Raw genomic sequence first — 14,415 nt, forward strand, 5'->3', positions numbered from 1 at the left:
AAGAAAGCTCTAGGGAGACATTGCTGCAGCTTTTCAAAGTATAAAGGGAGCTTTATATATGTACATATTTATTTATATACATAAAAAAAGATGGGGATGACTTTTTTATAGGGCCTAAAGCGATAGGAAAAGGGGTAAATGGTTTTAAACTAAAAAAGGGTCGATTCATACTAGATATAAAGATGACATTGTTTACAGTGAGGGCAATGAAACAACAGTTTGCCCAGAGATAATGTAGACTCTCCATCCCTGGACACATTTAAGGTCAGATTGGATGGGGCTCTGAGTGACCTGATCTAGCTGAAGATATCCCTGCTCATTGCAGGAGGGTTGGACAAGGTGATCTTTAAAGGTAATTTCTAACCCAAATGATTCCATGATTCTGAAGTTCTATATGTTTCTATGCGTTGATAAGACACTACCCCCAAGCCTTCTCTTTTCCATAGTAAACAGTCACAGGTCTTTCAGCCTTTCCTCAGGTAAGAGGCAGTTCAGTCCCACAACCGTCATCGTGGTCCTTCACTGGCCACTCTCCAGTATATCCAACTCTCTGTTGTACTGGGAAGCCAAGAAGTGGATGTAATACTCCAGGTATGACCTCATCTATGCTTGAGTAGAGAGAAAGGATCCCATCCTTGACTTGCTGGAAGCACTCCTCCCCGTGCACGCCAGGGTACTATTCGCCCTCCTTGCGGCAACGGCATTTTGCTGTTTCATGGTCAGCTTGTCCCGCAGAAGCCTTGGGTCCTTTTCAGAGAATGTTATTTCAAGTAGAACAGCCCCAGCCTGCCCTGAGCATGGCGTTGTTCCTCCCCAAGTAGAGGACTTCACTGGTTCCCCGTGTTGAGCTGCAAGAGGCTCCCATCACCCCATTTCTCCAGCCTGTTGAGGCTCCTGTATCACAGCGCTCTGTGCAGTTTGGTCCCCGCGGGCAGGGGAAGGCCGTGTGGGCGGGGCGGGCTGGGGGTGCGGGGCACGGGGAGGGCGCTGCGAGGGGCCGCTGCGGGCCGGCGTGCCGTCCCTGGGGCTGGGGCGGGGGCTGAGGAGGGGTCTGGGTCCGGCCCCAGGCGCGGGCGGCCGAGGCGCCGACCCCGTTCGGCAGGGCCCGGAGGGCGCCGAGCCGGGAGGGCGCCGTGAGCCGCGGGCCGGGAGCGTTCGTGTGCCGGGGCCCCGCGCCCCTGCTGCTGTGCCCGGGGCCCTGCCCCGCAGCCCTCCCCGCGCCCCCCTTCTCCTGGGCGGCAGGGGCCGCGGGCGCGGGGGGCCGGGCCGGGCCGGGCCTGGCGGGGGCGGGCGGGGGCGGCGGCGCTGCGCCGGCGGGGGGGCCTCGGCGTCGGGGCGGGCAGGGCCGGGCCCGCGCGTGGCTCCGCTGGGCTCCGCTGGGCTCCGCCGGCCCCGGCGCGGCAGGGCGGGATGGCGGTCGGGCTGGGGCCGTGGCTGCTGGCCTTGGCCTGGGCCGCGGGGCCGGCAGGTGAGAGCCGGGCGGGGAGGGCAGCGAGCCCCGGGCCGGGGAAGGGGAGGAGGGGGAGAGGGGGTGATTGGGAGAAGGAGAGGGAGGGCAGGGAGAGTGATGGGGAGAGGCAGAGGGGGAGGGAGGGGGAGGGGAGTGGGAGCGAAGGTAGAGGAGGGAGAAGGAGAGGGAGGGAGAAGGAGAAAAGGGAAGGCAGGAGAGGAGGGGAGGGGAGACAGAGTGGAGAGGGAGAGGGAAAGACAGGAGAGGGAGGGGGAGAGAGAGAGGCAGAGGGTGGGGAGGCAGAGGGTGAGGAGGCAGAGGGATGCTTTCGGGCAGCGGCCGTGCCGGAGCGCGGGGAGCAGGCGCGGCTCAGCGCCGGGCAGCGCAGGCGGGGCATTGCCCCGGGCCTGGGGCTTTGCCGGGCCCGGGAGGGGCAGCGGCCGCCGTGGCGGGGCGAGGGGCGGCGGGCGGCGGGGAGCGTCCTGGGGCCGTGGTTGCCCGGCTGCCTGTGCTCTCTGTCCGCAGGGGTGTGGGCGCAGCCGAGGCTGGTGGAGGCCGGTGGGGGGCTGCGACCGTCCGGGGGCTCCGTGCAGCTCTCCTGCCGCGGATCCGGATTCCAGTTCAAGGGTCTTGATGTTTGGTGGTACCGACAGACACCTGGTGGCGGACTCGAGTGGGTGTCCGTTATCTGGAAGGATTCCTCAGTAACTAAATTCGGGCCAGGAGTGGAGGGTCGAGCCGCCGTGTCCCGGAACAATTCCCAGTCTGTGTTATATCTCGCTCTGCGTGCCCTGCGCCCCCAGGACTCTGCCCGCTACTTCTGCTCAGTCGACACGGTGGCAGGGAATCCAGCAGAGCTCTCACAGAAACCTGCTGGAGTCTGGCCCAGACGGTGGGACTGTTGGGGAGTGGAGTGCTAGGGCAGCTCTGGAGTGTTCCCAGGGAGGGAGAGAGCATCGCTGTGCATGGTGGGTGGTCCAGCTTTTCAGCAAGAGCTGCTTTCCCTGCACTGTCCCTTTCCTTCTGCTGAGTCCCAAAAGCAGCGTTCTATTTTGCAGAGGATGTCCAGTATATTCCTTGTCACACAGCCAGCCTGGCTACTTTAGCTGTCTGCAGCACCTCTCTGCCTTGCCTTGATCCCCATCCTGGGTGCTCATAGCGTGGATGGGCATACTCTCTTCTGAGTTAAAAACTGAGTGGATGGCCAGACCCAAAGAGTGCTCTCCTGCCGCGGATCCGGATTCCAGTTCAAGGGTCTTGATGTTTGGTGGTACCGTCAAGCATTCGGTGGCGGACTCGAGTGGGTGTCCGCCTGCTGGTCATTTGGTGCTATAAATTGTGGAGCATCAGTGGAGGGTCGAGCCACGGCGTTCCGGGACAGTTCCCTTTCTGAGTCATCTCTGTCTCTCTGTGCCCTGCACCCCCAAGACTCTGCTCGCTACTTCTGTGTTGTTTCCACGGGGCAGGAATCCTGTCTGAGCTTTTACACATATTTCCTGCCAGGTTTCCCTCTCTAGGCGTCCTGTTCCCACAGTTGTTCAGTGCTGCTCCCTGAGAGTTGTAGAGTTACAGCATACAGTTTTCAAATGTTTGATTCTGACCAAGATGTTGTAATTGGTTGTGTCCCCTTCTGTTATACCCTTTTTGCCTGCCGTCTTCCCACATCTCTTGTCAGTCTTCACTCCTCTCACTCCAAAACCTCTTCACCTTTGAAAACAAGTGTTCCTGTTTCTGTCAGTTCCCAGTAGTACAGGTACCCCGTCGTGGCTTAGCTGGTGAGATGTGTGAATAGCCCTGCTCTAGTTTTGGGCTCAGGTCGACTTAGTGTGGCCATGAGTGTTTCTTCCTGAGGAACGAGCAGAGGAAATGGTAAAGTACGGAGGGTCATTTAACAGCACCGTGGAGAAAGAGGAAGTCCGTGCTTCTCTCCCAGAACTGAGACTATAACAGGAGCAAGAACTTGTGAGCATGTGTATTTGGAGCTACTAGTTCCTAGACATGACAAGCAGAAGCCTAGGGAAGTGGTAGAGTAGATGAAGCAGTTGATTGAGCTGTTCCTGCCTGTTCATCCTTTTCTCCCAAAGTTGCAGGTGCCCTTTCTGAGGTGCAAATAGGGACCTCTGGCCCCATGGTAGGGAATGTCTCAGGGTCTGTCACACTTATGTGCCACATCTGTGGTGTACCCATCACTGACAGCAGCTACGCTTGGGACTGGATCTGGCAGACTGCTGGCAGGGACCTGCAGCATATAGCGCTGAAATTGCTTTTTATGGGACTCCAGCACATGGCATCATGCTTCCAGACCCGAGTCACCAGATCTGCAAACCCCTCCAGGAACCAGCTGTCACTGGAAGTGCTCTTGCCATCAGCTGCAGACAACAGCCACCTATTCCTGCCACACCAGAGAGCTGGAAAAGGGCACAGTGCTTGAAACACAGTCAGGGCTGGGGCAGAACTGGAAGAAGGGCTTTAAATCCAGCCAGGCCTCTTGTGGTTGCTTCGGGGCAAGGTTGTTCCTAGATTTTTGAGACTAGTCTGGGCTGACTTTCCTGGAAAGGGGCAGAGAGGCGCTGCAGCAGCAGCAGACTCTTTCTTGAGCACACATGAAAACCATGAACATGCTGTTACCTTCTTGCTTCCCTCTCAGTCTCTCCCATAGGCAGAAAGAGACAGGAAAAGATGGTTTGAGGTTCTTTTGGGAAGAATGTGCTGGTTTTGGCTAGGGTAGAGTTAATTTTCTTCATCGTGACTAATATGGGTCACTGTTTGAATTAGTGAGCAAAACAGTGTTGATAATTCAAGGCTTTTTTTGTTATCGCTGAGCCATGCTTACACAGCCTCAAGGCCTTTTTTGCTTCTCCTACCACCTTGCCAGTGAGTTGACTGGTGGTGCACAAAAAGCTGGGAAAAGACACAGCCAGGACAGCTGACCCCAACTGATCAAAGGGATATTCCATACCATATGACATCATTCTCAGTATAGAAAGTAGGGGAAAGAAGAAGGATGGGGGGAGAATAATGGCATTTGTCTTTCCATGCGATGAAGCCTTGCTTTCCTGGAGATGGCTGAATACCTGCCTCCCAATGGGGAGTAGTGAATAACTTCCTTATTTTGCTTTGCTTGTGCACATGGCTTGTGCTTAGCGTATTAAAATCTCTTTATCTCAACTCATGAGTTCTCACTTTTACCCTTCTGATTCTTTCCCTGATCTCACCAAGGGCAATAAGCAAGTGGCTGTGTGGGTCTTAAGTGCTGGCTGGGGTTAAACCATGACAAAGAAACACGATGAGCATTGAAGGAATTAAAATTTTAACATGGAAATGCAGAACTCATTTGTATATCTCATATTGTTTAGGGAGTCTCAGGGTAATGTGCAGGAATATAATGATAGTCAACTATATCTGAGAAGAGAGTGGCACTGTACCAGGAACTGCACTGCCAAGATGATTTTTCCCAGGATATAATGCAAAATTTCATCTCTGCACTCCTAGCTTTGTCTCCATGTAAATAAACACACATGTTCTTATTCTGAGTACTGACCATTCGTTTCTTTATTTGGAAGTGTAGAATTTCATGGAAGACATACAGAGACGTATGCAGATGCATCCATATGCTTGTGTGCATGGACTCATTACCCTATACAAGAGTTAAAGATACATGGGAGGTCAGTTATCCCCAAACTATCCTGATTACTCTGTTTGGCTCTATGGAAGCATTGCTGCAGTGGATTAGGTTAAGAGTCATGCAACACAGTAGACTGCCTGTCAGGCCAGTGTCAGATGTCTTGCAATGGCTATAAATACAAAGCAAATGCTACTTTATTTCTTCTGTTAACCACTCTCCTTTGTTGTAGGTTTCAGCAGCTTAGGGACTTCCCCAAGCAGGTATTATAGATATGTTTTTAAATCACTACTTCTAGCTGTCCTCTCCAGAGTGAAGTTTGTGAACTACTGTTGGGTCTTAAATATCTAGTTTCCTAAGCTCATCGATAGTGTCTCCAAGGAATTAATGGCCAGTAATATTTCTGTCTTGGAAGAAACGTTGAATGGGGTAACTGAATCCCATGAAACAGAAGAACATAATGCCCACTGCATCCTTTAAGAGAAAAGTCACCTTCTTGAGAGATGTCTTCCAGAAGCAGCTCTCCTTACCAGTAAAAGTCATGGACACAGTCTCCTATAAACATGTGATGAAATCAGCTAGCCATGCTGGGAGCTAGGCTCAGGGTGAGGTGTTCTCAAAAAAAGGAAATTGTGTTAAAATACAAATGGAGGTTTTGAGGGGGGATCAAGAAGAATTATGCTGGAAGGGCTGGGGTAGTTTCTTCTGGAAAGAAGCAGGGTAGGCCTTTCAGCAAGAGCTGAAGGAATACAACCAAGCATGTGTGCCCAAACTACCTGCTAGTTCCCCTCCAAAGCCTATCTTCATCTGCCTAGGACAGCTTTCTGCAGGGAAGGGGGACTCCCTCTGTTCTCATTTCCTCTGAAGCAGAACTCCAGAAGGTCTTCAGTATCACCTCATGGAACACAGCCTAAACATGCTCTCTAACATGTCACTGGCACTATTGGAGCATGTCCTGCAATTTTTTTGAGGGCATGCACCAGGACAGAGAAAGGAAAAACAAAGGCAGAACTCAACTTTTAAACCAAACAGATCCAAGCATGTGGCTTGCAGGAGGCTGTTGAAGGCAGGTGTTTCTGTGGCCACCCAAATGGAAAAGACTGTTTAACTGCATCTGAGATCTTGGTGACAGTGACAAGCAGGGTGTGGTCTCACTGCTCTGAGAAGATTTGGCAGCAAGCAAAGGGTGTAGGGGGGCACCTGTATGTACCCAGGCCTGTTGCAGGAGGTATTTAGAGCTTGTTCTCTTTGTCCTGCCAATGGTTTGGGAGACTGAAAGTATCATGCCAGCCAACTGGACAGCTTTCCTGGAGAAGGGAGGCAGTAAGGTGGAGAATACATATAATAAATACATCAGAAAATATAGCAGCACTGGTGTTAAAACAGTGATTAAAAATGAGAAATAGGCCTTTGCACTTGGTAACAATAATGCAAATAAATATTGAGTACTACAGTATGGAACCATGCAGATTTGTGAACAGGATGAAATAACACTATTTCCTTTTGTGTCTTAGAACTGGATTTGAGGATTCAGAAACTGCCTTACAATGCCAGGTAACCATTAATCAAATCATTAACATAAGATAAAAATAAAATTAAAAGCCAACTTTAGTCAGCCATAACTAGATGTTCCCCACTTTCAAACTCAGCTAAAGGCACATATAAATAAATCAAAAGTCCAAAGCATGGCCAAGTCAGTGGTCAAATAATCTACCTCACAAGATCAAAGAAACTGGGAAAAAAATTGGTGCATATAATCAGGAAAAAAACTCCCAAGACCCTTATAAAAATGGCACTCTAACAATAAATATTAAAAATCAAATACCTGAGTAAATAAGCAACTTTAGCACATCAAACCACTATCAGCTAAACCAGAATAACTTTTGAACAATTCATAAACATGTTCTATTTTTTTATTTGCATGAAAACAGGCCTTGAGAACATAACTACTTGAAGGTCCAGCAAGACTTATAAAATGTAGAAAGAAACTCAACTGAAAATTCATAAGACTGGGGCAGGTGGTCCCCAGATAGTCTTTAAAATATTTCACCCAAACTGTCTTGATGTTTCTCAAAAGACCAAATGGTGATCAAGTCATTTAAGTGAGAACAGCTCTAACAACTCAAAAGGAACAATATCCCTTTTTGACAAGTATGGGCAATATTTTAGTGAGAATATTAATACTACCCTATCTGCTAAAAAAGGCAATGCTGATAATAGTTTTAGTGTATAGCAACTTCTGGAATAGTATTAGATTGTTCAGAAGTAGAAAAGTGTAGAGGAAGAGGAAAATAAAATCTAGCTCTTCAAAGGACATGAAAGAGAACACATCACCTGGCACTGAAAAAAGCAGTTGTTTTTGTACAACTGTCTACCACTGTGTGAACTACGTACCACAGTGATTGAAAAAGACTGAACATCTACACATAAATTATCTCACTCACTGACTGCTTTTGAAGGTGGGAACATGGTGCCCTATATAGTCTCTTTTTCCTCACACCACTGTATGCACATACACAAATTTGATTTCCAGAATTACTTAGACAGCAGAAAGACCTTTCTATGCAAGAACAGTTTCCTCAACGTTCAGCATCAGATCTTGAGTCTTGCAAGCATGTCATTTTAGACATCTGATAGTCAGCTCAAGTTGAGCAAGTGGGCATTAACCTACTGTACTTAGATGTTTCCATTTAAGCTTAGCATTATGTTCTATTTTTACCAGAGCACAGAGTAGGTAAGACTTGTTCACACTTTTTGGAAAGAACAAAGATCCCTTCAACTTCATATCCAACAGTGTCCAGAAGCAGATGCATGAAAAACAAGAACAGGAGACCAGAAGCAATCTCCCAGCTACTAGACATCAGAAGAAGGACTTGAATCATGTATGGTTCCTTTGTATTAAATATTTATGAGTTTATTCAGGAGCCTCTTGTTCATAATTCTGGCCTTCTGTCACCTTTGTCTGACATTGCTTTGTCAAGATGAATGATTCTTGAGCCTGAAGGAGCTAATCTCTGAAAATCAAGCAGCTGTCCTAAACCTCTTCTCTGTCCAGAACCATAAGCCATGGCACTCTTCCAGGAAGATCACTGAAGAGCTCAAATTCTGCTCTCCTGAAGTCCAGGGCTGCAGTCCTGTTTCATGCATGGCTTCCTGTTCTCTGGATCCTGAGCTCAAAACACTGCATGATCATTGCAGCCAAGGCTGCCCCTCACCTTCACATCTACCACCAATTCTTCCTTGTTTGCAAGTAGGAGGTCAGGCTCATCAGTCACTTGTGTCAGGAAATTTTCATCGCTCCGCTCCAGAAAACTACTTGATTGAGCCCTGCTGTGCTGTCCTGCCAACAGGTGTTTGGAATGGTTCAAGTACTCCATGAGGACCAGGGCCAGTGAATGTGAAGCTTCTTTCAGTGGTCTGAAGGAGGCCTTGTCTACTTCTTCCTGATCATGTGATCTCTAGTAGTCATCCATCACAGTGTCACCTGTGCCGATCTGCCCTCTAATTCTGACATATATGCTATCAGCTGGCTCATTGTACATCCCAGATGTATATGCATCCTAGCTGCTTCCTCACAGACAGGGCATTTCCTCCTCCTCACCTTCCCAGCCTGTCTTTCCTGTTCAGCCTGGCTCCATTCACTACAGTAAGCTCTCCCACTACACCTCCCTGATCCCATAGCTCTGCAACCAGGCTGCGGAGGAAAAACTGGGTCATGCTGGAGAGGAACCCAGGCAATGTACGCTAACTTGCACTTCGCCATGCATTTCAGTTCTTGGGTCGTGTGAGCTCTCCCACCACATCTCTATGTTATCAATGAGATCATAGCCCTGCAACTACTAGCAGAGCTCTAATTTCTCTTGTTTGCTCCCCATACTGCATGTGTTTCTACACAGGCTCTTTAAAGAGGCACCCAGCCATGCTAATTTCCCAGAAACAGTATGAGGCCTTTTTTTCCCCATATATACTTATTTATGTACACACACTTGGAAGTGCATCCCTTTCAGCTCTTTTGTTAAAATTTTTTATTATGAAGTCTGTCTTGTTCATATCACTCCTCATATGTTTTGTACCAATCCTTCCCACCACTTTCTCACTTGATTATTGATCATTCTTCTCCTCCCCTGTTGTTCCTAGTTACCCTTCTTACCAGGCTGGCAAAGACGATTTTGTCTCATTTAGTCAGGATCCAGCAGGATCCATCCACTCCTTCTCACTACCCTCCACCTCACCAGTAGGATCAAAGAGAAAACCCACCTGGGTCCACATGCCCTTGACCATCACCCCCAGAGCCTGCTTGCTACTTTCCAGGACTCCCCTAGCAGTATCATACCCACATGGAAGAGCAGCAGGAGGTAATAGCAGGTAGGTGTAGTAAGTTTTGCAAGACTTTTAACAATGTCCCGAATCCAAGTCCATGGCAAGGAGTAAACCTCCCTAGATGACAGGCCCAGTTGTCAGAGGGGGGTTCTGTTCCGTGCAGCAGGGAGCCTTTGTTGCTAACACTCACCACTTTTTTTGGTGCTCCTGTGTGGCTCATGGGCTCAGACTCCTCATTTGACAGAGCTCCCAGCTCCTCATTTGCTATGTTCTGTTGCTGCAAGACTTAAGGTGAAGCAAGACCATTCCTCTTGGTGTCAGAAGTCATAAGCTCCCAGCCTTTATCGTAATGGGAATCTCCATTCCCCATTCTGATGGGCACAGACTCAATATGCCTCTCCTTTGCTAGAAGAGGAAGGAGTGGACTCTTGAAGCCACAGTGTCTCTGAGATTGAGTCCATTTCTTGCTATCAAGGTCTAGACAGTGCTAACAATGCAGAAACTGATATTCAGGAAGGATTTGATAAATATGCAAAAACTCCTTTACTCTTTAGTAGATACTTCCATGAGTACAGTGCCCCTGCCTAACAAAGAACAATCATTTTGCCTACTTTCTCATCTTAAAAAGGCATGAAGACTTTCTAAGGCACCAAATAACCCCCAAACACCAATTCTAAAAGCCCAGATGAGGCACATTCCTCATACTCCTGAGCACTGAAACAAAATTCAAGGTAAAAAAGCAGCTTCCGGCAGCCCAGAAGAATTTTCATAAAATGCTCTGAAAAATGCTCTGAGATAGCACTAAAATTACTGATTTTTTTTTTCCTGCTTTCTATCCAGCTTAACTCCATGAGACTTTTCAGAGGTGTCATGTAATCCCCAAGTTTCCACTTACAATTCTACTTTTCTGGTATTATTTTAGACCCTTCTTTGAAAACTTCTTTGAAAGTTTCTTCATGTGGTATTTTGTGTTAAAAACCACTCGAGAAGTCATGTGACTGCCTGTGTAATCCAAAAGTCTGTATAGTGAAAAAGAAGGAAGAGAGAGTTTTTGTAATGAAATGTATCACTGTGTCTAGGGGCTGGAGTTCCACAATGATATAAACAACGTAGGGCCCTGTACAAAAACCTAAAGAAGGAAAAAGGCAATATATTTTCAGGAAGAAAGAAGATGGGTGACTGAAATGATTAAGGAGATAAATATAGCATTCTTTTCATGTTTCTATTTGTCCTGGAAATACAGACCTCACAGGGTTTCTAAAAGCTGGAGGAAAGGGAGAACTTGGAAATTCTGTACTCAATCAAGTTATTTGCAATTATTGAACTATTCAAGTACTGTTTTTCCCTTTCTGGTTTTGGAAGAAAGTGTGGCTCTGGGTACCCTCATGGAGTTGCATATGTTGATAGTTAGGACAAGTATCTGGCTTTTCATCTCCTGTTTTTACAACACTTTTGAAAACCATGAAGAAAGAGCTGTTTATTGGAGTAAGTATTAGCAGTGTGAGTGCAGAAAAGCTTTTATTTGGAAGTGGGACCACTCTCACAGTTGAACCAAGTAAGTACCATTACTTTATTTTTTGAAATGATGTTAAAATTAAGGAGGGGGATGACAAAGGAATCTAATGGTTTGAGTTCACTGTAAGAATTTTCTGCTGCAGTAATCCCTAGAATGTATTCTCTTTGGCTAGGGTTTCAAGCTGAATCCTCAGCTTGTATCTGCTTAAGAAAGCTTAACAGGAACAACTGAGCTAACTCTATATATCACCGTTACTCCATGATCCCCAACCTGGTGTGTACTGCTTAAGTTTAACATGTCATAATTATTTCCAGTCTGGATAGGACTGTGGCACAAATTTACTGTGAAGTGCCCTATCCTCCAGGGTTCACTGCCTCATTTTGAGCAGGAATGCACAGTTCAGTGAAGAGCTGACAGTGGAGAGAAGTTTTGAGACAGATCTTTGGCTCTTGGTGTGAGAAGTTAGGTTTTGACACTGCCAGTACACTCATAGTATCACCAGGTAAGTAATTCCACTGTCATGGAGACAGAGGAAGAAGGAGGTTAACTATCCTTGGGCTTGAATTTTCACAACTGCCTCATATCCAAGACCACTTAGAATTAATGAAAGTTGGCTACCAAGTTGCCTAGATTTTGAAAATGCAGATGTGGTTAGCAGGGATTATGAAAAGCCTTAGTTATTTCTGTCTTTATTTGGAATTTCACAATGTACAAAAAGGGTGGACGTGACCCCAAGATTTTCTGTGGGAGTGTGAATGTTGGGGCAGCAGGGGAGTTTGTTAGGTTGATTTGTATTATATTAAGCATCCAGGTGCATACCTTAAGACTTGTTGCAATGTTTTCAGAGGTCTGCATGTCTTTACAGTACTGCAAAAATGTCCCATGTAATTTTACATAGCTAAAACATCCTGCTCTCATTCCAGAAGGGCACGTGGCTCCCTTAGGTAATGCCTAATATCTGTCCAGGTCTGTAGGTTATTTTGTGTGGGAATAAATGTCTATTTTGGAACAATTTAAGTCCACTTCCAATTCCAAAGGGACAAAGGAATACAAAGTTATAATTCTGAAGAAAGATCTGTTCTTTCCAACCAGCAGGTCCTGTTGTAAATGTAGGACCATAAGAAACTGCCAGATGCAATTATTTTAACATCGGTCTACATTGGTTTGAATATGACATAGAGAATAGTAGAATTTGGCAAGAAAAAAACCAAACAACAAGACTGAGGAATGGTATTGCCATGTTAGACATCTACAGAAATGCTGACATGATACTCCTTTCTCACATTAAGGGTCTTATACGTCTTTTTAAAAAAAGTTTAGTGTGTTGGTTCTGCTGACAAGAAAATATTTGTTCCTTATGAGCTGAAGGTAGCATGTGGCTCACACATGTTGTGAGTGCAACAGGTATTCTTGGTGTAAGGAAAAATTTTCAGTACATTACTCAAAATTCTAAACCATCTTCATTAAGTTTCCCAAAACTTGGGTTAGAGAACAATTCATTTCACAAAAGAAAGGTATTAGCCTTGTCTCCTCCTGTGCCTGAATGCTTTAAATTATTCTTTCTCTGCTTTTCCTGCTTATCTATCCTCTCTGACATCCTAATGCAAAATTATATGACACTTCAGTTGAGTGAAGTTTCCATGCTGTTAAATGATTTCTCTTTTCTAGCTAAGGATAGGATGACATTTTCAAATCTGCGCAAAGACATTATGATTATATTTGACATTAAGAGATAAAAGGCCTTAAGCATCTAAGTCACTTAGTCTCTGTTGAAATAATTAACAAGTTGAAAACAAAATTTTCAGAATTTGAGCAACCTGACCCTTTTGTTGTTAAGTCTGGATTTCTTTGGGAGATACTAATATGCATTTTAAGATGCTAAGAACAGACATACTTTATTACCCAAATCTTCTGAGAATCCCCAAAACCAAAATGACGTAGGAAAATGTGCATTAGCAGTCACTATAAGATATTCAAGACACATTCTCTTGAGGACTCGGTTGTTTATTCTAGATAAAACTTTTATTAAGAATACTAAGGGCTACAACATTTGGAATATATAGTTCTTCCATGACCTTGTATGACTGAAGGGAAAAAGAAGTACAACTTTTTGTACTAATGAAATGCCACTGACAGAATGTAAAACACAAATCCCTAATCCCTCCCAAAAATAAGCAGTGGTAGGAATTCATGGGTCTCTTTTCAGGTAATGCAAAACAACGGGACTCAGTTGAGGCTTCAGGGGTCTGATAAAGAAGTAATTCTGTTTTATTAACTACATTGCACTGAGTGAGTTATGCCAGAGAAGCAGCTTGCTGGTATACTGGTTATTTGGAAATACTGGAGATCAGAAAACTAGAAAAGCCTTTAAATATCTCAGGTAACAAAGAATGCACAGGACTAACAGGTTCTGACAAAACCATGCAACAGTACCGGGAAAGGAAATGTATGTAGGAGGAACAGCGAAATAAGCCTTTTTTGATTTACGCTTTTCAACTGTGTGTAAATGCTGCTCTTGTTTTTGGGAATGGGACTCAACTGAGTGTGGAGCCAAGTAGGTATTATTTATACATTAATCTTTTCTGAGTTGTTGTTATTTGGATTTTCACTTTTTTCCTTTTCTTCCTCCTAAAATTCAGGCTGTATAGTAAGGCAGTCCCCCATGCCTTGAAGTTACTGGTTAGACTTTACGTTTTCTATGTATAGCATTTTTATATATAATTAGACAATTTAAGTATAAAAAACACGCTGAACCCAATTCTGAGGACTCGCCAAAGAATCTGGGGTCCACAAGAGCAAGTCCTGTCTGCTGTCTTGCTGAATTTCTTTGGTACCTAATGTCTGTCGACTTACTCAGGCATCTTAATAAGCTTTTTGTAGTAATTGTTAGGTTTTAAAATCACACTTGGGCAGTCTAAAGAGATATAAAGTTTCTGTGGAGGTTGACATTTGAGTTCCTAAGACTCTATTCTGTCAGAGTTTGAAGGACAGCACTGAGAAAAGGGAAGAATAATGTACAAAAGCATTAAATGGAATCTTATCCAAGATCTCTGTACTGGTTTAATTTCACTAAATTGTTCAGAGTTTGGGTTAAATTGAATAGGTCAAATGAAGTCAAGGAATGTTTAATTCCTGTTTGGCATCTGTTTGCTGTAGGTGTTGACAAGCATGGAGTTGTGCCTGGTTTATTAGTAGAGCCAACCCATGAAGTTATGGCAGAGTACCATTTTACTTTCAACTCAGTTCCTCAGTACTAGGGTATGGGTGGTGGGGAAAGAGAGTAAAATCAGAGCCCTTTGATCAAACCTTGAAAAAACATCCTGTGATGAACAAAATTTTAGACCTGAGGGATCTCTTGACCAGACTGCAAGGCAGATGCCATGCAAAATTCAAAGCCTAATGCACCTCTCTAGCAGAGATCCATCAGGATGTCAAATTGGACATGTAAATCTTTTTTGATATGCCTCATAGCCTTTTATAAGATGAGCCCTTTTTGACAAGGAAGCA

The 14,415-nt window shown here is 45.5% G+C and overlaps 1 protein-coding gene and 1 gene segment (V, D, J or C); both read left to right on the forward strand.

Annotated features, from left to right (window-relative positions):
- LOC119146340 (T cell receptor alpha chain MC.7.G5-like) overlaps positions 1–14,415 on the forward strand; it is a 30,680-nt gene that overhangs the window by 11,930 nt on the left and 4,335 nt on the right. Inside the window, exons 3-4 of the mRNA XM_037383841.1 lie at positions 10,466–10,479; positions 13,411–13,462. Coding sequence (XP_037239738.1) covers positions 10,466–10,479; positions 13,411–13,462 — 66 coding nt within the window. The remainder of the gene's footprint in view (positions 1–10,465; positions 10,480–13,410; positions 13,463–14,415) is intronic.
- On the forward strand, positions 1,403–2,766 carry LOC119146755. The segment is given in 2 exon segments: positions 1,403–1,468; positions 1,976–2,766. Coding segments are annotated over 2 exon segments (453 nt in total).

The sequence above is a fragment of the Falco rusticolus genome, chromosome 4, assembly GCF_015220075.1.
Source record: "Falco rusticolus isolate bFalRus1 chromosome 4, bFalRus1.pri, whole genome shotgun sequence".
Classification (NCBI taxonomy): Eukaryota; Metazoa; Chordata; class Aves; order Falconiformes; family Falconidae; genus Falco; species Falco rusticolus.